Source organism: Bombina bombina, chromosome 5 (genome assembly GCF_027579735.1).
Source record: "Bombina bombina isolate aBomBom1 chromosome 5, aBomBom1.pri, whole genome shotgun sequence".
Lineage (NCBI taxonomy): Eukaryota > Metazoa > Chordata > Amphibia > Anura > Bombinatoridae > Bombina > Bombina bombina.
The window spans coordinates 169,741,764-169,767,866 of record NC_069503.1 but is presented as its reverse complement, the minus strand read 5'-3'; the positions used below and the strand labels follow the sequence as shown (position 1 = coordinate 169,767,866).

The 26,103-nt window shown below is 39.7% G+C and overlaps 1 protein-coding gene across 1 annotated transcript in view; it reads left to right on the top strand.

The window, feature by feature from the left end:
• LOC128661408 (calphotin-like) overlaps positions 1 to 26,103 on the top strand; it is a 123,838-nt gene that overhangs the window by 33,565 nt on the left and 64,170 nt on the right. The window contains exon 2 of the mRNA XM_053715664.1: positions 4,564 to 4,676. Within this exon, the coding sequence (XP_053571639.1) occupies positions 4,564 to 4,676 (113 nt within the window). The remainder of the gene's footprint in view (positions 1 to 4,563; positions 4,677 to 26,103) is intronic.

Genomic DNA, 26,103 nt, shown 5'->3' with positions numbered 1-26,103 from the left:
TACAACACATAGAAACACCCAGCACTCACCAGCTAGCTCACAGCTAAGATAAAATCACAACTGGAAAGGTTAGTCACCGCATCTGGCCAAATGGGAAAGCTCAGGCACCACGTCAAGGTCCTTTCCATCGCCTGAGTCCCTAACACAGGCACACCATCATGCGAGCTCACAAAGCTAAACAAACTGAGAACAAAGAAGGGGTGCACAGGTGGCTGTAATCACCCATAGAAAATACAAAACATGGAAGGGAACTGCAACTCCAAGACCGGATCAGGTACACATCCTGTGACTCAGTAACATCCAGCCCTGGGTGCTAAATAGCACTCCAAAAAAGCTGTGATGTCACCAGAGCCACAGGCAGTTAACCCCAGTCCTGAATGGGTGCAAGAACCAAGGGAGATTACAAATAAAAAGTAATACAACACATAGAAACACCCAGCACTCACCAGCTAGCTCACAGCTAAGATAAAATCACAACTGGAAAGGTTAGTCAACCGCATCTGGCCAAATGGGAAAGCTCAGGCACCACGTCAAGGTCCTTTCCTTCGCCTGAGTCCCTAACACAGGCACACCATCATGCGAGCTCACAAAGCTAAACAAACTGAGAACAAAGAAGGGGTGCACAGGTGGCTGTAATCACCCATAGAAAATACAAAACATGGAAGGGAACTGCACTCCAAGACCGGATCAGGTACACATCCTGTGACTCAGTAACATCCAGCCCTGGGTGCTAAATAGCACTCCAAAAAAGCTGTGATGTCACCAGAGCCACAGGCAGTTAACCCCAGTCCGGAATGGGTGCAAGAACCAAGGGAGATTACAAATAAAAAGTAATACAACACATAGAAACACCCAGCACTCACCAGCTAGCTCACAGCTAAGATAAAATCACAACTGGAAAGGTTAGTCACCGCATCTGGCCAAATGGGAAAGCTCAGGCACCACGTCAAGGTCCTTTCCATCGCCTGAGCCCCTAACACAGGCACACCATCATGCGAGCTCACAAAGCTAAACAAACTGAGAACAAAGAAGGGGTGCACAGGTGGCTGTAATCACCCATAGAAAAATACAAAACATGGAAGGGAACTGCACTCCAAGACCGGATCAGGTACACATCCTGTGACTCAGTAAACATACAGCCCTGGGTGCTAAATAGCACTCCAAAAAAGCTGTGATGTCACCAGAGCCACAGGCAGTTAACCCCAGTCCGGAATGGGTGCAAGAACCAAGGGAGATTACAAATAAAAAGTAATACAACACATAGAAACACCCAGCACTCACCAGCTAGCTCACAGCTAAGATAAAATCACAACTGGAAAGGTTAGTCACCGCATCTGGCCAAATGGGAAAGCTCAGGCACCACGTCAAGGTCCTTTCCATCGCCTGAGTCCCTAACACAGGCACACCATCATGCGAGCTCACAAAGCTAAACAAACTGAGAACAAAGAAGGGGTGCACAGGTGGCTGTAATCACCCATAGAAAATACAAAACATGGAAGGGAACTGCACTCCAAGACCGGATCAGGTACACATCCTGTGACTCAGTAACATACAGCCCTGGGTGCTAAATAGCACTCCAAAAAAGCTGTGATGTCACCAGAGCCACAGGCAGTTAACCCCAGTCCGGAATGGGTGCAAGAACCAAGGGAGATTACAAATAAAAAGTAATACAACACATAGAAACACCCAGCACTCACCAGCTAGCTCACAGCTAAGATAAAATCACAACTGGAAAGGTTAGTCACCGCATCTGGCCAAATGGGAAAGCTCAGGCACCACGTCAAGGTCCTTTCCATCGCCTGAGTCCCTAACACAGGCACACCATCATGCGAGCTCACAAAGCTAAACAAACTGAGAACAAGAAGGGGTGCACAGGTGGCTGTAATCACCCATAGAAATACAAAACATGGAAGGGAACTGCACTCCAAGACCGGATCAGGTACACATCCTGTGACTCAGTAACATACAGCCCTGGGTGCTAAATAGCACTCCAAAAAAGCTGTGATGTCACCAGAGCCACAGGCAGTTAACCCCAGTCCGGAATGGTGCAGAGAACCAAGGGAGATTACAAATAAAAAGTAATACAACACATAGAAACACCCAGCACTCACATGACAAGTATAATATATATTTTGTGAATAGATACAGTAGATAAAATAGATAAAAAATAACAAAAACAATATAAAGTGCAAATTTTTAATGAAAAACACATAAAGTGCTAATTTGTAAACAAGATATATTCAATAAACTAACCATTTAGTGCACATAACTCTCAGTATTCAAGCTCAGAGACCTCGCGGTGGTGTGTGTTGTGTCTGTATAGATTCAATAAGTGTCATAGAAGTCCCTGCTGGCTCTGTGTGGGGTTTGAAAACTGGTTCACAGGGCCTCAAAGCATATGTGTGTATGCTGCTAAAGACCAGTAATAACTTACTAGAAGCATTTTTTGATAATGGAATTATATTGCAAAAATACTGCTATTTAAAATTGAAATACACCCATGCACATATCAATTTTGTCCTTTCTATCCCTTAAAGGCAACATTAGATAAAGCATACCAAACTTTATATATATAGAATATTTATAGGATAAGAGAGTTGCTGTAACCAAATGTAAATACAATAGGAATATTTGTGAATAGTTATACCAATTATAATCACTATCAGTTATGTCAGGGACCTGAAAAGCTGACTTAAAATATGTAAACATGAATTTGAGTCTTTAGAAGTCTTTAGAATGAAAAAGTGATATAGTGAAAACTCAATAATAGTTAATAGTTTAAAATAAGTAGGGGTTAAGGTTAGGGTTATGGCTTGTGTTGGAATTAGAGCAAGAACCAGGGTTAGGATTAGTGTATGGGGTTAGGGTTAGGTTTAAGGTTATGGCTAGGGTTGGAATTAGGGTAAGAACCAGGGTTAGGATTAGTGTATGGGGTTTAGGGTTAGGTTTATGGCTAGGGTTGGAATCAGGGTAAGAACCAGGGTTAGGATTAGTGTATGGGGTTAGAGTTAGGGTTATGGCTAGTCTTGGAATTAGGGTAAGAACCTGGGTTAGGATTAGTGTATGAGGTTAGGTTAATGGTTAGGGTTGGAATTGGGGTAAGAACCAGGTTTAGTTGTAGTGTAAGAACCAGGATTAGGATTAGTGTATGGGGTTAGGGTCGGGGTTATGATTAGAGTTGGAATTAGGTTAAGAACCAGGGTTAGGTGTAGTGTATGGGATAATCTTAGGTTTAGGTTTTGGATTAGGGTAAGAACCAGGGTTAGGATTAGGGTATGGGGTAAGGGTTAGGTTTAGAGTTGGAATTAGGGTAAGAACCAGGGTTAGGATTAGTGTATGGGGTTAGGGTTGGGGTTATGGCTAGGGTTTGAATTAGGGTAAGAACCAGGGGATTAGTGTATAGGGTTAGGGTTAGGTTTAGGGTTATGGTTGGAATTAGGGTAAGAACCAGGGTTAGGATTAGTGTATGAGGTTAGGTTTAGGTTAAGGGTTATGGCTAGTGTTGGAATTAGGGTAAGGATTAGGTTTAGGGTTAGGTTTAGGGTAATAGCTAGGGATGGAATTAATGCTTTCTGTTTGTTGACAATGGGAAAAGGCACCATGAAGGTAGTAAAAGGGCCCAATATGCACTGGTTACATTGTGGCTGTGCTATCCATTGACACATACCCACAAAATAAATTTAGTGTAGTAAAGTAATGTTAAACCCCAAATGTCAAACCTAAAACCATTAAATGAACTTTCATTGTAATTGTAATTTGCCTACCTCAAATTCATATTTCAAGAAGTAATGAGCCTCTGAAAATTGTGGTTCCCCCACCCCCAGTAAAGCTTGAGTGTGCAGGCTGCTTCTATTCCCTCCTGTGCGCGGCTACACAGGGAGGAAGGGATGAGGGAGCGGGAGGTCACATGATCTCCCTTTTTAGTTCCGGTGTTCTAAAATAAGTCTCGATTTATAAGAATGCAGGACCCGCGTCACTTCCGGTGACGTAACATCAGCTGCTGGAGGTGTGTGGCGCTCACTGCGCATGCGCAAGAGGCCCAACCTCCTCAAATCAGCTGTTGAAGCCTACGCAACGGGTCAAGGAATTCTATGGCCAGTATACTTCATTGCGCAGGCGTGCAGAATACCACGCATGCGCACACGGCCTGACTCCTCACGCTCAGTTTAATAAACTGCATCAGAGGGTCCATCATTTCTGCAGGCGATTTGCCTTCAGTGCGCATGTCACAAGTAAGTAAGCCGGTATGCCCTATGGTCAGTCCTCTACCTGTGCATGCGCACACTGCCGTAAACTGGAGGTTAAAAACAAATACAACTATTAAAAATAAAATAAATATGATAAGCCAAAATTTTAAACTTTTACTGTATACGGTGGATTATATATTAAACAATTTCATGTTCAGTGTCATGTAGCCCCAAGAAATGTAACGCTTGTCTAGGCCACATGACACTGTACATGAAATTGTTTAATATATAATCCACTGTATACAGTAAAAGTTGAAAATTTGGGCTTCTCGTATTTTTTTTATGTTTAATAGTTGTGTTTGTTTTTTACCCTCAGTTAACGGCAGTGCGCACATGCACACTGAAGGCAAATCGCCTGTAGAAATTATGGACCCTCTGATGCAGTTTAATAAACTGAGCATGAGGAGTCGGGCCATGTGCGCACTCACGGTACTCTGCGTGCCTGCGCAATGAAGTATACTGCCCATAGAATTCCTCTACCCGTTGTGTAGGCTTCAATAGCTGATTTTAAGAGGCAGTGAGCGCCATACACCTCCAACAGCTGATGTCACGTCACCGGAAGTGACGCGGGTCCCGCATTCTTATAAGTCAAGACTAATTTTAGAACATGGCTCCCAGCCAGCAGGACAGCACAGATCTCAGAGGCCCTTGCTGCTCCTCCCACCCGACCCTTGGCCATCCGCATCAGTAGCAGCATGGCATGTCTCTTGCATACAGTGGCCATGAGACAAAATTGCAAGTAAACAGATGCTCTCATAGCCACTGTATGTAAGCCTGTCTCTGCAGACTGTGTCCGCTGCTTACTCACAGGCCTCCTCCCACCCTTGGCCGCCCGTTTCAGTAGTACTGTAGCAGCATGTCTCTTGCATACAGCAATAATCACCAAGAGAAATTGGAGGGATAAGTAATAATCCAGCATATACAGTCAACGTAAATGGTAGTAACACTCTGTATTATACCCTGTGACTGTCCAATATAACCCCTTTTGTGTATGAGCAAAAGTTCAGGAGAGCAATAGTATCACTGTATAAGCAATATATACAAAGGCACTTTTCATGTGCATTAATACTAACGAAATACAATTGGAACACTGGCGTGTGTGACTCACGGCCTCTCTCACCTTTCCCGGTGGTTCTCCGGCTTTCAATAGCGTGTATCCATCTGCTTCTCCTGTGTTGGACTTGTGGTCGTTGCCCCGCTGGCTGTGCTTACCCGCTTGCGTCGATGTCTGCACGCTTGACCGAGGAAACAGCGTCTCGGTCGTTGAGGTCCTCTTCCAGTGGCAGTGTGCTCGGTCTGTGGCAGGGGTAATCCAATGTCAGCGTCGGGGGGAGGGGTTAGGCAGTCACACGGATGGGTGCACGGAACTCTGCTGGGAGCAATCCAAGAGATCTGGAATCGATATGTCAAACAAAGGGTGCTGGAAGATAAAACAATAAGACTTTATTCGATCATTTTAAAAATAACATGGAGAGACTGGAAATATACAATTTGCAGGCGCAGCAACAGGGCCCTTTGTCTTGCATACAGCAGCCGTGAGACAAAATTGCAAGTAAGCAGATGCTCTCAGTCTCACAGCCGCTGTATGTAAGTCTGTCTGAGTCCCCTGCTCATTCACAGCCGTGCCGTCCTTATAAGGTGCTACGGCCGTTTTACAGTGCTGCAAATAATATGGTGATTGGATTTATTTGGAAGTTCTAAAAAAAAAATTGGGGCACGCAGTATGCGTGGTAATAGTGGGAGGGGCTAAGATAACCGGCGGCCCACCGGGCATTTGCCCGGTATGCCCTATGGTCAGTCCGGGCCTGAGTGGTGTTGATTGAACTGTTATAATGTGTGTTTTAGAAAAGGCACATTATTTGCTGAAATTTAAATATTCAGGCTTTGTTATTAATTCATAATATATTATTATTTTAATATAAATCTTATAGTGCATTTCATGCTTACTGGCTCTACAGGTTATGGGATCCAAAATATGTACACACACATATATATAAATATGACCTGGGTGTATATAATTATATTGCAGGTCCTGGTGAACATGTCCTTAAAAAAGTCATGTTATATCCTGAACCAAAAAATATTATGGCCAAAAAACAGCCTAAAATCTAGAGGGGTGGGGGGTTGGGGGGGCAGCGGAATTTTGAGTGCCTAGGGCAGCACAAAACCTAAATACGCCACTGCTATAGCGTATCATGTCTGAAAGACATTGCTGAATGCAAACAGCATAAGCTGGTAAACTGCTTGTACAATGTCGCTCCCTGCAGATTCGCGGCCAATCGGCTGCTAGCAGGGGGTGTCAATCAACCCGATCGTATAGGATTGGGCGGATTGATGTTCGCAGCCTCAGAGGCAGCAGACCAGTTAAGGAGCAGCTGTCTTAAGACCGTTGCTTCATAACTGCTGTTTCTGGTGAGCCTGAAGGCTCACGTGGAAACAGGGGCATCAGGGGCCATTTGGCCCTTGATAAAACGGCCCCTAGGAGTAAATTAGAAAGTTGTTTAAAATTGCTTGCTCTATCTGAATAATTAAAGAAAAAATGTGGGTTTAGCATCCCTTTAACTCTGTTGTCTGAGTACATTGCCCCTTTATGAGAAGAAATAGATAAAATAAAAATAAATAAAAAATAAACGGTAGCTAAAGCACTAAAAAAAAAAATAAGTTTATTACATAAATCACAAGTGAAAACAATACATAACAGCAAATGCAATGTGTTCAATGCGTTACCAGTCAGAGGAATATCATCAGAACACGATCTAATCGCACCTTAAAGGAACATGAAACCCACTCAGAAAGAGCATGTAATTATAAACAACTTACCAATTTACTTATATTATTTAATTTGCTTGCTTCACTTGTTATCCGTTGCTGACAGGTTAATCAAGGTAAGCTCATGAGTAGCAAATAACCTAGGTTCTAGCTGTTGATTGGTGGCTGCCTATATATACCGATTGGCTCACCCATGTGTTCAGTTAGAAACCAGTAGTGTATTGATGCTCCTTCAACAAATGATACCAAGAGAATGAAGCAAATTTGATAATAGAAGTAAACTTGAAAGTTGTTTAAAATTGTATGTTCTACCTAAATCATGAAATAATTTTTTTGGGTTTCATGTCCCTTTAATACTTCATAATAATAAACAGCGGCACAAAGAACAATAGCAAATAACTAAACAAACAAACAGAATCAATAAAAAGAACATTTTTAAAAAGTTGTTTTTGCCTGAATTATAATTTAAAAATGTAGTTATTTTACTATTGCAACTTTTTATAACCAACTACTTATTTCTCTTGTTAAGTGTATCCAGTCCACGGATCATCCATTACTTATGGGATATTAACTCCTCCCCAACAGGAAGTGCAAGAGGATTCACCCAGCAGAGCTGCTATATAGCTCCTCCCCTAACTGCCATTCCCAGTCATTCTCTTGCACCCAACGACTAGATAGGATGTGTGAGAGGACTATGGTGATTATATTTAGTTTTATACCTTCAATCAAAAGTTTGCTATTTTATAATAGCACCGGAGTGTGTTATTCCTTCTCTGGTAGAATTTGAAGAAGAATCTACCTGAGTTTTTACTATGATTTTAGCCGGCGTAGTTAAGATCATATTGCTGTTTCTCGGCCATCTGAGGAGAGGTAAACTTCAGATCAGGGGACAGCGGGCAGATTAATCTGCAAAGAGGTATGTAGCAGCTTATTATTTTCTGACAATGGAATTGATGAGAAAATTCTGCCATACCGATATAATGTAAACTCAGCCTTAAATGCAGTAGCAGCAGCTGGTATCAGGCTGTCATGTATGTATATTTTACACTTCAGTATTCTGGGGAATGGCACTTCACTGGAATTATACTGTGTGCATAAGACTTTAGCCTAATTTGCAGGGACTGGCAACAGGCTCTTTAATAACACTTAATTTATGTTAAACGTTTTTTGCTGGCATGTAAAATCGTTTCATTTTCTGAGGTACTGGGTGAATAAAATGTTTTGGGCATTATTTTTTCCACTTGGCAGTTGTTTTATTTAATTTATGACAGTTTACTGATCTCTCTCACTGCTGTGTGTGAGGGGGAGGTCAAAAAATTCAGTCAGAAGCTCATTGTATTTCCTGCATGATCCGGTTCATCTCTACAGAACTCAGGGGTCTTCAAAACTTGTTTTTGAGGGAGGTAATCATTCACAGCAGAGCTGTGAGATTGTAGTTGACTGTGATAAAAAACGTTTATTTCTGTAACTTTTTTTTCTGCTATCAGGGTTAGTTATCCTTCGCTAATGGGAACAAGCCTTTGCTAAAATTGTGTTTTTTTACAAAGATTTGATGCTATAACCTTTCAGTTTATTAACTTTCAACTGTCATAACTCTTTCTGTGCTTCTTCTAGGCACAGTACGTTTTCATATTATAGTAAATTACTTGAAAAGTATTTCCAAGTTGCTAGTTTATTTGCTAGTGTGTTAAACATGTCTGATTCAGAGGAAGACATCTGTGCTATATGTGCTAATGCCAAAGTGGAGCCCAATAGAAATTTATGTACTAACTGTATTGATGCTACTTTAAATAAAAGTCAATCTGTACAAATTGAACACATTTCACCAAACAACGAGGGGAGAGTTATGCCGACTAACTCGCCTCACGTGTCAGTACCTGCATCTCCCGCTCGGGGGGTGCGTGATATTGTGGCGCCGAGTACATCTGGGCGGCCATTACAAATCACATTACAGGATATGGCTACTGTTATGACTGAAGTTTTGGCTAAATTACCAGAACTAAGAGGTAAGCGTGATCACTCTGGGGTGAGAACAGAGTGCGCTGATAATGTTAGGGCCATGTCAGATACTGCGTCACAACTTGCAGAACATGAGGACGGAGAGCTTCATTCTGCGGCTAACGGTTCTGATCCAAACAGATTGGATTCAGATATTTCAAATTTTAAATTTAAGCTGGAAAACCTCCGTGTATTACTAGGGGAGGTGTTAGCGGCTCTGAATGATTGTAACACAGTTGCAATACCAGAAAAAATGTGTAGGTTGGATAAATATTTTGCGGTACCGTCGAGTACTGACGTTTTTCCTATACCTAAGAGACTTACTGAAATTGTTACTAAGGAGTGGGATAGACCCGGTGTGCCGTTCTCACCCCCTCCGATATTTAGAAAGATGTTTCCAATAGACACCACCACACGTGACTTATGGCAAACGATCCCTAAGGTGGAGGGAGCAGTTTCTACTTTAGCTAAGCGTACCACTATCCCGGTGGAGGATAGCTGTGCCTTTTCAGATCCAATGGATAAAAAGTTAGAGGGTTACCTTAAGAAAATGTTTGTTCAACAAGGTTTTATATTGCAACCCCTTGCATGCATTGCGCCTGTCACGGCTGCAGCAGCATTTTGGTTTGAGTCTCTGGAAGGGACACTTGAATCAGCTCCATTAGATGAGATTACACACAGGCTTAAAGCTCTTAAGTTAGCTAACTCATTTATTTCAGATGCCGTAGTACATTTAACTAAGCTTACGGCTAAGAATTCCGGATTCGCCATTCAGGCGCGCAGAGCACTGTGGCTAAAATCCTGGTCAGCTGACGTTACTTCTAAGTCTAAATTTCTTAATATACCTTTCAAAGGGCAGACCTTATTCGGGCCCGGATTGAAAGAAATTATCGCTGACATTACAGGAGGTAAAGGCCATGCCCTGCCTCAAGACAGAGCCAAACCTAAGGCTAGACAATCTAATTTTTGTTCCTTTCGGAATTTCAAAGCAGGAGCAGCATCAACTTCCTCTGCTCCAAAACAAGAAGGATCTGTTGCTCGCTACAGACAAGGCTGGAGACCTAACCAGTCCTGGAACAAGGGCAAGCAGGCCAGGAAACCTGCTGGTGCCCCTAAAACAGCATGAATTGAGGGCCCCCGATCCGGGAACGGATCTAGTGGGGGGCAGACTTTCTCTCTTCGCCCAGGCTTGGGCAAGAGATGTCCAGGATCCCTGGGCGCTAGAGATAATATCTCAGGGATACCTTCTGGACTTCAAATACTCTCCCCCAAGAGAGAGATTTCATCTGTCAAGGTTGTCAACAAACCAAATAAAGAAGAGGCGTTTCTACGCTGCGTACAAGAGCTTTTATTAATGGGAGTAATCCATCCAGTTCCACGGTCGGAACAGGGACAAGGGTTTTACTCAAATCTGTTTGTGGTTCCCAAAAAAGAGGGAACTTTCAGGCCAATCCTGGATTTAAAGATCCTATACAAATTCCTAAGAGTTCCATCGTTCAAAATGGAGACTATTCGGACAATTTTACCCATGATCCAAAAGGGTCAGTACATGACCACAGTGGATTTAAAGGATGCTTACCTTCACATACCGATTCACAAAGATCATTACCGGTATCTAAGGTTTGCCTTTCTAGACAGGCATTACCAGTTTGTAGCTCTTCCATTCGGATTGGCTACGGCTCCGAGAATCTTCACAAAGGTTCTGGGTGCTCTTCTGGCGGTACTAAGACCGCAAGGAATTGCGGTAGCTCCGTACCTAGACGACATTCTGATACAAGCTTCAAGCTTTCAAACTGCCAAGTCTCATACAGAGTTAGTACTGGCATTTCTAAGGTCGCATGGATGGAAGGTGAACGAAAAGAAGAGTTCTCTCTTTCCACTCACAAGAGTTCCCTTCTTGGGGACTCTTATAGATTCTGTAGAAATGAAGATTAACCTGACAGAAGACAGGTTAACAAAGCTTCAAAATGCATGCCGTGTCCTTCATTCCATTCAACACCCGTCAGTAGCTCAATGCATGGAGGTGATCGGCTTAATGGTAGCAGCAATGGACATAGTACCCTTTGCACGCCTACATCTCAGACCGCTGCAATTGTGCATGCTAAGTCAGTGGAATGGGGATTACTCAGACTTGTCCCCTACTCTGAATCTGGATCAAGAGACCAGAAATTCTCTTCTATGGTGGCTTTCTCGGCCACATCTGTCCAGGGGGATGCCATTCAGCAGGCCGGACTGGACAATTGTAACAACAGACGCCAGCCTACTAGGTTGGGGCGCTGTCTGGAATTCTCTGAAGGCTCAGGGACAATGGAATCAGGAGGAGAGTCTCCTACCAATAAACATTCTGGAATTGAGAGCAGTTCTCAATGCCCTTCTGGCTTGGCCCCAGTTAACAACTGGGGGGTTCATCAGGTTTCAGTCGGACAACATCACGACTGTAGCTTACATCAACCATCAGGGAGGGACAAGAAGCTCCCTAGCAATGATGGAAGTATCAAAGATAATTCGCTGGGCAGAGTCTCACTCTTGCCACCTGTCAGCAATCCACATCCCGGGAGTGGAGAACTGGGAGGCGGATTTCTTAAGTCGTCAGACTTTTCATCCGGGGGAGTGGGAACTTCATCCGGAGGTCTTTGCCCAAATACTTCGACGTTGGGGCAAACCAGAGATAGATCTCATGGAGTCTCGACAGAACGCCAAGCTTCCTCGTTACGGGTCCAGATCCAGGGATCCGGGAGCGGTTCTGATAGATGCTTTGAGAGCACCTTGGACCTTCGGGATGGCTTATGTGTTTCCACCCTTCCCGATGCTTCCTCGATTGATTGCCAGAATCAAACAGGAGAGAGCATCAGTGATTCTAATAGCGCCTGCATGGCCACGCAGGACTTGGTATGCAGATCTAGTGGACATGTCATCCTGTCCACCTTGGTCGCTACCTCTGAAACAGGACCTTCTGATCCAGGGTCCCTTCAAACATCAAAATCTAATTTCTCTGAAGCTGACTGCTTGGAAATTGAACGCTTGATTTTATCAAAACGTGGTTTTTCTGAGTCAGTTATTGATACCTTAATACAGGCTAGGAAGCCTGTTACCAGAAAGATTTACCATAAGATATGGCGCAAATACTTATATTGGTGTGAATCCAAGAGTTACTCATGGAGTAAGGTTAGGATTCCGAGGATATTGTCTTTTCTACAAGAAGGTTTAGAAAAGGGTTTATCCGCTAGTTCCTTAAAGGGACAGATTTCAGCTCTGTCCATTCTTTTACACAAACGTCTGTCAGAAGTTCCGGACGTTCAAGCTTTTTGTCAGGCTTTAGCTAGGATCAAGCCTGTGTTTAAAACTGTTGCTCCACCATGGAGTTTGAACTTAGTTCTTAATGTTTTACAGGGGGTTCCGTTTGAACCCCTTCATTCCATTGATATCAAGTTGTTATCTTGGAAAGTTCTGTTTTTAATGGCGATTTCCTCGGCTCGAAGAGTCTCTGAGTTATCTGCCTTACATTGTGATTCTCCTTATCTGATTTTTCATTCAGACAAGGTAGTTCTGCGTACTAAACCTGGGTTCCTACCTAAGGTGGTCACTAACAGGAATATCAATCAAGAGATTGTGGTTCCATCTTTGTGTCCTAATCCTTCTTCGAAAAGGAACGTCTGCTACACAATCTAGATGTAGTCCTTGCCCTGAAATTTTATCTACAGGCAACTAAGGATTTTCGACAAACGTCTTCCCTGTTTGTCGTTTATTCTGGTCAGAGGAGAGGTCAAAAAGCTTCGGCTACCTCTCTCTCCTTTTGGCTTCGTAGCATAATACGGTTAGCCTATGAGACTGCTGGACAGCAGCCTCCTGAAAGAATTACAGCACATTCTACTAGAGCTGTGGCTTCCACTTGGGCCTTAAGAATGAGGCTTCTGTTCAACAGATTTGCAAGGCTGCAACTTGGTCTTCTCTTCATACTTTTTCCAAATTTTACAAATTTGACACTTTTGCTTCTTCGGAGGCTGTTTTTGGGAGAAAGGTTCTTCAGGCAAGTGGTTCCTTCCGTATAAAGAGCCTGCCTGTCCCTCCCGTCATCCGTGTACTTTAGCTTTGGTATTGGTATCCCATAAGTAATGGATGATCCGTGGACTGGATACACTTAACAAGAGAAAACTAATTTATGCTTACCTGATAAATTTATTTCTCTTGTAGTGTATCCAGTCCACGGCCCGCCCTTGTCACTTTAAGGCAGGTAATTTTTCCATTAAACTACAGTCACCACTGCACCCTATGGTTTTCCTTTCTCTGCATGTTTTCGGTCGAATGGACTGGTAATGGCAGTTAGGGAGGAGCTATATAGCAGCTCTGCTGGGTGAATCCTCTTGCACTTCCTGTTGGGGAGGAGTTAATATCCCATAAGTAATGGATGATCCGTGGACTGGATACACTACAAGAGAAATAAATTTATCAGGTAAGCATAAATTATGTTTTTGTAGATGATCAAATAAACATTGTTTTATTGACAACCAGAATGTATTAGTTTGATTCTAATTACTGTTAGCCTTTTTCTGAGGTGATTCAGTCTTGTCACTCTATAGCAGTCACACTACATAAACTATTAAAATATTCAGGAGTTGGTTTAACAACATGTTCTGTCTCAGAGATGTGAATGTGTCTGAGAAATTTAGCCACTGTCCCCAAGCTCACAAGGCCACACGATCTGAACTTCCTGTCCTCAGTGTGAGCATAAAGGATTTTGGGTAGCCAACTTAGTCATTTTTAATTTGACTGTAATTTGAATTTGAAATGGATCATTAAAAGGATACTAAAATCATATGTTTTCTTTTGTGATTCAGACAGAGCATACAATTAAAAGAATATCCCAATTTACTTTGAGTATCAAATTTGCTTCATTCTCATGGTATTCTTTGTATAAAGGATACGTATCTGATGGGATGGAGCACAACATTATTATTTTTATTATTATCAGGTATTTGCAGAGCATGGAAAGAAATAGTGCTGTTTTTTAGTGCCCTTGCAAAACTGCTGCTATATAGTGCTCCAAACATGTGCACACTCCTTAGCTTATGGCCCTGCTTTTCAACAAAAGATACCAAGAAAAAACAAATTGGGTTTCATGTCCCTTTAAGGAATTTATTATTAAAGTACCATGTCTTTGTTAAATAAAATGAATTTGTTATGTTACAAAATGGATTAGGGGCATTCAACTAAATAAATGCAAGACCGAATTATGCATTTAAAGCAAGGATTAATATGCAGATATATATTTTTTTAAATGGTATTTTAGTTGTTTAATTATTGAAAGAAAAAGTGTAAAGTTTTAGTGTTCATACAGCAATGGGAGTTACCATGTTGTAACCTAAGTTTCCTTCTCTGCTCGGGCAAAATAGGGCCAATTATAAATGGGTCACTGGAGCGTGCAGCTAATGGCTTTGCAGAATAAAGCATTGTTAAGTCTGGAGTTTGCACTTCCAATTAAAAAAAAAATGTAAAGCCCACAATTTTTACAATTAAGTTACAGGAAAAGGGACAAAATAAATAATTATAGTACTTTGCATTTTTTTTACTACATATAATTAAATATCTTATATTACAAACCCAGTGTTTAATGTCCATTTAATAATGTTTTAACATGTTTAATATTTGCTTTGTGCGAATAATTTTTAATTTAATATCTTTATTTTTAAATATAATGTCTCAATTGAACCCAAATTTTTCATCATCTGTAGATTATACTGTCTGAACGTCTCAAGTATTCATTTGCAATCCTAAAGATGGAGAAAATTATACCAGCAAACAGGTATAATCTTTTGATGTACGGTATGTTAAACGATTAAAATGCCATTGAGCAAATGCGTTCGTGATTATAGATTTTATTAATGAAGCTTGTATATTATGGAAGAAGGATAATTGAGAATGAGAAGAAATAGTGTATGTATTTAGCTATTGATGTGGTAATAAAAGGATTCTGTGTGTCTATAGGTAGCAAGCGGAATGACATAAATATATTACAAAATCATTGTTGAACCAAATGTCCCCAGGCAAGAATATAGTTTAAAAGGACAGAATATATATATATGGTTTTAATGATTCTAATAAATGACAAGAATTGCTACTGTTTCCTAGAGGCAGATTGCTTATTGGCTGATTAAGACAACTGTCATAACTCTATTGGTGGAAAGTTAAATATACCACAGAAATATAAAACAATAATAAAAGTGTTTTATTTAATAACAGGAGCATCTGTTTAAAAAATATATACTAAATAATAAAAAAGAGCATTAGGCATTTCAATATGCAGTTTTTTAGATGCAACAAAGACAATATTATCTTTAATGTCCCTTTAAATCCTATCCTATTTGTGTTCCCTGGGGACAGGGTTGGGGATGGATGAATCTTTTGGCACTTCCAGACAAGCGGACAATCAGGTTAGACTGCTGTGTGAGCAGATTCCGCCTTCTGTAGTACTGTGTATGACATTTGTGTATTTCATATGCACAGTACAGGGGTGGGTAATATTACTGAATTTTTTATTACTAGTTTTATAATTATTAAGATAAAATTATAAGATTGTCAGTTCGATGCTCCCCGTATTGTGTAAAAATAAAATCCTCTGTTTCATTACAGCGCTTATTTTTATACAAATTTCTTTAATTAATTATGTTGTACACCTTGGGCACCCCCATTCTGCTCCAGATTAGGATATGACCAGTAATTGGACCATATGCATGTATGCATGCTCTTGATTTGCACAACTTTAACTATGCATTTAACCCTTTTGCATGGTTGCAATGCACAGTTAGCAGAAGGAATTTGTTTAAAAATAAGATTCCCTTAAGGAACCCTTGATACATTAATAAAGAGTGCTTATAGCGAAACTGTAATGAATAAACTATTGAACTGCCGTAATTAATATAATTTATTACTAATTTAATATGACATATTTACCATATATTAAGAATAAAAATAACATGATGGCAGAATAAAAATGTATATAGGTATATGTGCATATATCAAATAAATTAAAAAAGCCAAAAAGAAAAGAATATAAATGAAAAATATATAGTGAAAACAACTAATAATGTTTCGTGGAAAGAATGTGTCCTGTGGATTATTGGTGTGAATAAAGGTGAAGTTCTGAAGTGGAAAAGTCTTCGCTATGATGAAATGTTTTTATCCAAATAGAAAATATCATCAAAAAAGTTCCACTGTAAATCCGTGAGTAGAAATCTGTACCCAAAATAAATTAAATAGTGCATCATATTTTACGTATTTCAAGTACATATTTTATTTATTTCCGATACAGATTTCTACTCCCGGGTTCACAGCAGAACTTTTTTGCTGATATTTTCTAATTTGGATAATACATTTCATCATAGCGGAGACTTTTCTATCCCTTTAACATAGTTCAAATCCAGCAACATAGTTGGATCATTTGTACAGTCCAAAGTGAAAGTGTTTTAGGGTTTAGTCAGCCAACCTCTCTGTGATTTACAGTGTAAAACAAACTGGTTATGTTTCTTTATATTTGTGTAAACACATATGTACACAGTGAGGTTACAAAAATCTTGTATTTGTAAGGAGCCAAAAATAGCTTAGTACTGACAGTACAAAACACTCTGGGATATTATTAGAGATACAAAGTAGGTTAAATTGTGTTAGAATATGTAACTGTAAGTGCAGATGTATTGACATGTATTGACAAATTTGTCAGTGGTGAGACCAATTGTCCCTAAAGCTACAAATTACGTATGGGAGCAGATGGAGGTGCAGTGCACTAACCTATAAGTAGGTGTAATTGGTTGGTTTAATTGCAGTGGTGTTTGGACATGTACAAGGTCTGACCAAGTAATAAGGCACCTAGATGAGAAAATATATAAGTGGTAGAGGGAAGTTTTAACTTCAAGATTACCCCCCCCCAATTGTTCAGTTAAAAGAACCACTAAATACTGTAGAATTGTATAATCAACAAATGCATAATAAAAAGACAATGTAAAAGCACTTAGGGGCCGATTTACAAGGGCCGAATGGCCCCTGATGCCCCTGTTTCTGCGCGAGCCTTCAGGCTCGGCTGGAAAACAGCCGTTAAGAAGCAGCAGTCTTAAGACCGCTGCTCCTTAACTCGTCCACTGCCTCTGAGGCTGCAGACATCATTCGCCCATCGTATACGATCGGGTTGATTGACACCCCCTGCAAGCGGCCGATTGTCTACTAATCTGCAGGGGGCGGCATTGCACAAGCAGTTCACCAGAGCAATTTAAAGGCCGACAGCATATGCTGTCGGCATTCAGCGATGTCTGTTAGACATGATTTGTTGAGTGGATCATGACGGACAGACACTTGGTAAATCGGCTTCTTAGTCTTAATTTCACACGAGTAGTAGATTTCCCCCCCCCACACACACACAAATTTCAACGTTTATTTAATTTACGGTCCCCCTGCATCATGCGACAGCCATCAACCAATCACAAAATTAAATATATGTATATACCGTGAATTTTTGCACATCCTCAGTAGAAGCTTGTGTCTCATAAAGTGTAAATATAAATAGATTGTGTACATTTTGATAATGGAAGTGAATTGGAAAGTTTCTTAAAATTGCATGCTCTAGCTGAAATTTGAAAGTTTAATTTTGCCTTAAGTGTTCCTTTAAAGTGATAGAAATGTCAAAATAATAATGTGCAGGGATGCATTTAATTTTTTTTATGCAATCATTTTTGCAATATGCTTCCATTAGCAAAAATGCTTCTAGTAAACATTATTACAGTTTTCTTCCTAAGATATGGTGAGTCCACGGGTTCATTTTAATTACTGTTGGGAATATCACTCCTGGCAAGCAGGAGGAGGCAAAGAGCACCACAGTAAAACTTATAAGTATCACTTCCTTACCGACAACACCCAGTCATTCTATTTGTCTTTGATGTATGGAGGAAGTAAAGTTTTAGTGTCTAAAGAATATTGGATTTATTTCACTTCAATCAAGAGTTTGTTATTTTGAAAGCAGAGTAGTACTCTGATCTTTCCCCTTTTTGAAAGGATGGGTCTAGCCGTACTCCACATCAGTCTTCTCAGTAGGGCAGTGGTGTCTTTAAAGCAGTTAGGAACTTGCAAAGAGGTACTTTCTGTGTTTTCCTAACAGTTGCTGCCCTAATATAGAAAACCAGAGTTTGGCTACTCTGTTCTTTCTCTTGTAAGGGTCTCTGTGAGGAGCTGTGTCCTCTCATACCTTGTGACTGTCTACATGCCGGACAGCGGAGCAGGTAAGTGCTCTTTCTTCCAGGTTGTGAGACTATGCACTTAAGAACTTGATAGACCCTGCTTATTTATTGGGGACATAGCTAACCTTGTAGTATGGGCTACATTGGGGCATGGAGCAGGCACTGTAGTTCTGGAGACCGGGGTTATTATCTTTCCATTGTTAAAGTTTCCTCCTTTTCTTTATTGTGGTTTTTGCAAGCAAGCGATTTTGTTCTAGTGCTTATGGGGACTGGTCACACATACATGTTATTGCGGTGCACAGTATATAGTGGAGCTCCTTCTTTGAACTTTTTGGAGGTTGCTTTATGTGTTCTAGAGACATCAATGGGTTAATCTATGGGTTTGACATAATTCTGACTTGTGTCAGGGATTTAATATAACTGCTGTGTACTAGAGAGGTTTTCCGTTTCAAAAAGGTTTACTGTAACTGTTATTGCAGTTTGTAGTTGGGACATACAGTGTTTTTCCGATGGGCCGCCATTACAAGGCTGTGTGGGGGGAAGGACGCTAAAATGTTGTTCTACGTTGTAGGGGGATTGCTTTGAAGCGTGCATAGCGCATATAATCACTGGTGGGTCATGTGACCCGTTTTTCTCTGCCTGGGTTTTAGTCTTGTTAGTAGCTGTGGTTTATTACACAGTTTCTTCTTTGGTTCTAACAAAAAGGATTTTCAGCGCAAGAGCTGTGTCTCCTTGTGTTAAGATGTCAATTATAAAGGAGGTTAAAGTTGCAGAGGATTCTGTTTTCCTTTCTTTACGATCCATTTAAAGTAACAGTACAGACGGATTTAACACCTCAGTCACTGAGGAGTCTGTGTTCCTAGCTTAGCGCTATATTTTCCTACAAAAGCCTTTCAATGTCCTGTTTTAAAGCACTAGTACAAAGTATATTTTCATATTACATGTCAAAATATTGAAATAAAAGTGATCTGTTTTTTACAGCACCAGTTCAAAGCATATTTACATACTTAGGAAGACTCTGTCAGGTCTTGGGGAATGGAAAGGGTGCCCTCCTGGACATTGTATGGTTCAGGTGTCATCTTTCTTTTGAGCAACTCTTTTTCAAGGGATCTTGTCCCTGTTTACACTTCCTTAGATGGTATGTGAAGCTGGGAAAGAGTTCCCTGGTTCTCCTTTCAAGGGCGTTTCTTTTTAAAAAACTTAAATAGATTCTCTATCTATGAGAATATTTCTTTAGAGAAAGCAGCCAATGTAGACTAGTGGTTAGCTTTGTGACTTTGAAACTCAAAGGTTGTTGGTTCGAATCTAGTTGCTGGCTTGGCTTGGTCTGTGGGTGGTTGCTCACAATTTCTGTCTATGTAGCCTAGTGGTTAGCTTTGTGACTTTGCAACTCAAAGGTTGTTGGTTCAAATATAGTTGCTGGCTCGGTTTGGTCTGTGAGTGGTTGCTCACAATTTCTGTCTATTTTCATTCACATTCTAGGAGTGGACATCTGGGAAGAGGACTTCCTGAGTAGATAGATTTTTCATCTGGGGAGTGAGTTCTCCATCTGGAGGTGTTCTCCAGTTTAACCCCCAAATAGGGGGTGCTGGAGTTGGGTTTTGATGGCGTTGCGGCAGAACGCCAAGCTTCCAAGGTATGTTTCCAGGGCAAGAGACTTGAAGGCCACTCTGATAGATGTTAGCGGTTCCTTGGGTTTTCAGGCCTGCATACCTGTTTCCTCCGTATTTTCTTCTTCCACAAGGCTTTGCTTGTATCAAGCAGGAGAGAGCATCGTGATTCTAATAGCTGCTGCGTGGCCTCACAGGATATGGTATGCAGATCTAGTGGAAGATGTCATGTCCCCCACCGGGGAAACTTCCTTTAAGGAAGGACCTTCTGATTCAGGGTCTCTTCCTTCATCCAAATCTCGTTTCTCTGAAGCTGACTGTTTGGAGTTTGAACGCTTAATTTCTATCTAAGCGTGGTTTTTCTGAGTTGGTCGTTGTGACTATGTTTCAGGATCGTGAGCCTATTACTTGGAAGATTTTCCATTAGATATGGTGTTAATATATTTCCTGGTGTGAATCTAAGGGTTACTCTTGGAGTAGAGTTCGGGTCCTTAGGATTTAGTCTTTTCTCCAGGAAGGTCTGGAGAAAGGTTTATCAATTAGTACCCTGAGGGGTCAAATTTCTGACTTATCTGTTTTGTTACATAAGTGTTTGGTGGACGTGCCAGATGTCCAATCTTTTTGTCAGGCCTTGGTCAAAATCAGTGTGTACAAAGAAAGCGGGTCTCAAGCGAAATTTGAAATCCAATGCACCTTTATTGTGAGCAAAATAGAAAGTAAAATAATAGGACATAAAAACTACATGTAGACTAAGTGGTCAGACGCGTTTCGGCTCACGCCTTCATCTGTGACCTGTACATTATACTCTGCTAAGCATGTATATACCCTTGGTCAAAATCAGGCCTGTATTTAAGTCGGTTGATCCTCCTTGGAGCTTTAATTTTGTTTCTTTTGTCTATCTCTTCGGCTCGGAGAGTTTCTGAACTCTCAGTCTTGCAGTATGATTTGCCTTATTTTATTTTTCATGCTGATAAGGCAGTTCGTCATACTAAGTAAGGTTTTTTCCTAAGGTTGTTTTGAAAAAGCATATTAATCAGTAGATTTTTGTTCCATCTCTCTGTCCTAAGCCTTCTTCTTACAAAGAACGTCTGTTGCACAATTTGGATGTTGTGCGTCTTCTTAAATTCTATCCGGAGGTGACTAAAGATTTTTTGCCTATCCTCTGCTCCTTTTATATGTTTTTCTGGGAATCATAAATGGCAGGACGTTTATGTTTCTATTTTTCTTTTTGGTTGCGAAGGGTTATTCATATTGCATATGAAACTGCTGGTAGGCAACCTCCTGAGAGAATTACGGTTCATTCCACCTGATCTGTTTCTTCTTCTTGGGTTTTCAAAAATGAAGCTTCTATGGCACAAGTTTGCAAGGATGCAACTTGGTCTTCTTTGCTTACTTTTTACTAATTTTACAGATTTGATGCTTGTGCCTCGGCCGAGGCTGCTTTTGGGAGAAAGGTTCTTCAAGTGGTCGTGCCATCTGTTTAGGCATGCTTGTTTTTATCCCCCCTATTCATCTGTGTCCTCTAGCTTGTGTATTGGTTCCCAACAGTAATTAAGATGAACCCGTGGACTTACCATATCTTAGAAAGAAAACAAAATTTATACTTACCTGATACCCACCTTTTTTATTTTTTATAAGAGTTTTTGACTAAACCTCAGACACCTCCGCACCTTGTGTTACTCTCTTTTCTCCATTTCCTTTCGGTCGAATGACTGGGGGTTGTGGGTAAGGGAGTGATACTTATCAGTTTTACTGTGGTGCTCTTTGCCTCCTCCTGCTGGCCAGGAGTGATATTCCCAACATAATTAAGATGAACCCGTGGACTCACCATATCTTAGAAAAAAAACTGTAATAACATTTACTAGAAGCATTTTTGCTAATGGAAGCATATTGCAAAAATGATTGCATTAAAAAAATTAAATGCATCCCTGCACATTATTATTTTGACATTTCTATCACTTTAAAGGAACACAAGGCAAAATTAAACTTTCATATTTCAGCTAGAGCATGCAATTTTAAGAAACTTTCCAATTCACTTCCATTATCAAAATGTAAACAATCTATTTATATTTACACTTTATGAGACACAAGTTCCTACTGAAGAAGAAATAAATTTATCAGGTAAGCATAAATTTTGTTTTTCAGTGGCATATGCACATGTGCTGTTAGGGTCCCTGCACGAGTATCCAAACAGCAGACCTTCTCAGAGATCTAGCAGTGTATTTTTTTTTAAAGAAACCATTTAAAATTATGTTTCCAGTATTTTGTTTTTAAGAAAAATGGACGCTTAATTTTTGACTGTTGTGAAAATGGAAATAAACAGTTTTATACTATGCATAGTATGTATTTGAATATATTAAGACATAAATTAATAGTCCACCTCAGTATATAACTGTATGAGCAACTTAAAGAAACACTATACCCAAAAAATTTTTTCATGATTAATGTAGAGAATACAATTTTAAACAACATTCCAATTTACTTCTATTATCTAATTTGCTTCATTCTTTAGATATCCTTTAATTAAGAAATAGCAATGCACATGGTGAGCCAATCACAGGAGGCATCTATGTGCAGCTACCAATCAGCAGCTACTAAGCATATCTAGATATGCTTTTCAGCAAAGAATATCAAGAGAATGAAGCAAATTAGATAATAGAAGTAAATTAGAAAGTTGTTTATAATTGTATGCTCTTTCTAAATCATGGAAGAAAAAAATTGGGTTTCATGTCCCTTTAAACTTAACTTAAAGGGGAAGTAAACATTTTGTAATTATAACATAATTTTACAGTCTTCCCATTAACATATCATCAGAGTATGAACATTATTAGAATAGATTAACACCTTGTTGCTGCATTTATTTATCAATGGTCAAACTGATATATATATATATATATATATATATATATATATATATATATATATATATATATATATATACATATACAACCACACATACATCTTACATTTACAAAATATCTATTTTAAGTTTTATGCACTTTGGTTATTTATTTCTATTCCTTAAAAAATATTCCCAAACCATATGGGGGTGCAATGAATGATGCACAAAACAGAATATTGATTCTTTGTTTTCTTACACAGAAAGTAGGAAACACCTGTGGGCTCCTGCACATTTGTCAGGACATATTCAGTCTTTTCTCTAGTAGGCTGTTTTTCTGCTAGCTCAAATTACAGAGGAAACCTTTGAGACAATCCTTTGGTTTAAGTGACCTATCTTCACAAAGGTCAACCAAGTGTCAAGCATAGATAGCATTCAGGATAAATTCAGTGGTTCTACAATACCCCTATTGCATTATCACCTTGCTGAAGCTCTCTCTCTAGAGACCTTGCCCATATTCCCAGCTCCGGGTGGGAAGCAGTTACCCCCCCCCCACACTACATTCCACAGCTGTGTCCCTGTGAACTCAGATGGGAGAGAAAGTGAAAAAATTAGAGGAAGGCAGCTCAGACAACTTGAAAAGGGAAATAATGTATGAATTGCTTTAGGGCTAGATTACAAGTGGAGCGCTAAATATCGCTTGCGTGCAAGCGATATTAGCGCTCCACTTTGTAATACCAGCACACGCTAATGTGCGCTGGTATTGCAAGTAAATCGCGTTCAGAGACGGCATCAGGACCTTGCACAGTGAAGGAGGTAAGTAGCACAGCAATGGGCAGCATTTTTACATATATATATAAATATATACAAAGCAAATGGTGTGTATGCACTCCCACTATCGATGGATGCTTGCCAGGGTGCTATAACGAATGAATATATACATATATATATGTATGTGCTAATATGTGTATATATACATATTAACACACATATATGAATATAAGCATATACATATATATTTACATTGCGGTCTATGGGAACACACAGCTCCCATAGACAGAAAAAATAGGCACTGAAAAATGCCTTTACATTGTGAACACCCCACTCCCACCAACTTTAAAGCCCCAAAACTGCCTATTGCAGTTATTTTTTTATTAAAAACTATAATGCCCTTTATTTTGTGGACATTTGGGGCAGTTTTAGAAAATTAACCAGCCACTTGTAATGGCTGGTTAATTATCGTGCGCCCGTTTGCGGAATCACAATAATTTAGTGCTCCACTTGTAATCTAGTCCTTAGTTTTACTATTACTACACTAGAAAGCTCTTCAGTTATCAATTTGTAAACATAAACAAAAATCCCAGAATGAGATGTTCTTCATCGCCCAACACCAAAGCCCAATTAGTATTGTATTGTAGTGTATGGGTTGCTTCTTCATGCACTCAAGTTAAAATTTGCCTTTCTGAATTTTTTGAGGGACATTGCAGTACTGATGAGACGTCTTATATAAAATTGCCAGACCAGAGAGCTTTAGAAAATGTGCCCAATTTCTGAAAAACAGAATGTATTCAGTAAATAAATAGCTTCCAGCAATCCCCAGCTAAAAGCACAAGCTAAAAAAATTTACCTTCAAGAAAATGTATGAAGCTGCAGGCTGGCAAGTTGTTAAGCAAAGTGATCCTGTGCAACTTGTAATGCAACATCACTTGGTGACATTTAAAACTGCACAAAATTGTGCAAATTGCCCCCACTGCACTCATGCAACCAATGGCCAGGGCCTGTCAATAAGGTTACCAGGTGTCAAATATTCAGCAGGACAGTCCAGTACTTTAGCAGGCTGTCCAGTAAAATTGTCACAAAAGTAGTCAACTGTTAAATAAGAGTTAGCTTAGTATAAATGCATTACAAATCTGGAGCAGAAAGAAGTTATGGGCAGTCAAGGGGTTCAAATCACTTCTGTTTACATATGTTACTGATACCAGTCCATTTTAGGTTCAGCACACTGGATAGAGCTTGCTTATTGGTGGCTACATTTAGCCACCAATAAGCAAGCGCTATCCAGGTGCTGAACCAAAAATGGGCTGGCTCCTAAGCTTTACATTCTTGCTTTTTAAATAAAGATAGCAAGAGAATGAAGCAAAATTGATAATAGGAGTAAATTAGAAAGTTGCTTAAAATGGCATGCTCTATCTGAATCATTAAGAAAAAAAAAAATCTGGGTTTAGTATCCCTTTAATTAAAAATTTTCATTTGATTTAATTTTGTAATGAGTTCAATGGATCTTTTTTTTTGTTTCTCTATAGCGGTGATCCCAGATGAGGAGCGCAGACGTTAAACGTAAATTTTATAGTGTAAGGTGGGGTTACCATAGCAACAAACTTGTTATGGGGTAATTTTCGAGAAATCTGACATCTGATGTAAGCGTTAAAAGAATGTTAACTTACATCTACAAGAAAAGAGCAACTGCACGCAATGTGCAAACTATTTCAATGGAAACCTGGTACTTAAATGGAGCCGTAAACTACTTTTAGTTGTCGGCCACTTTGATAGCTTACTGCTCCATTTTTAACGACTCAATGGAAACGAGCCCAGATTGTCCAGTATTTTTGTGGAAACAAACTGGCAACCCTGTCAATCACCCTGAACTCACAGCATTTATCTCCACCACCTTGTCAGGGTATCGGTGAATGTCAGTAGATAATACACATATATATATATATATATATATATATATACAGTATATATATATATATATATATATATATATATATATATAGTGTGTAAGATAAAATAAGTATGCAATCTATCAAATATTAAATTTGAACATGCTTAATACCATTGCTGGATACATCCTGTGTATTGCAAATCTGGGGTCAGAAATTGGATGCCATGCTGATTACACATCAAATTTCAGTTCAGACCCCTCTCCCCATTCACTATGCTAAATTACACCTTTGTTCAATACATTTGCTCAGATCAAAATCTATGACTTAAATAATTGCCCTAAAAAAGTCCAGATAGATGATGACCCCATGTGAAGATAACAGACATACTTTCTGTAATGGCTTTTTGAAACTAGCTGAAGCTCAGGAAGATAGTAATTAATACTTACTTGGCAATCAAATGTTAGATCACAAAGCCCCTTGAAGATTTTCAATACGCATCCTGGACTGGAAGGAACATATGCCAAAATGTACTTACAGGCATGTGAAAACAGTTTGAGATTTTAAATAACATATTAAAATTTTTCAAAATATTTCATTCATACCTCAGTATGGTTTAAATATAAGTAGACAAGTCTGAGAGATTGTCTGTTTGTATAATATTAAATATGAAGTGAATTGAATAATAGCTGCATTGGTAGATTTAAAATGTGTTAAAAAATCTCAGCAGTGCCTCCAGATTATATGTTGGTATATACC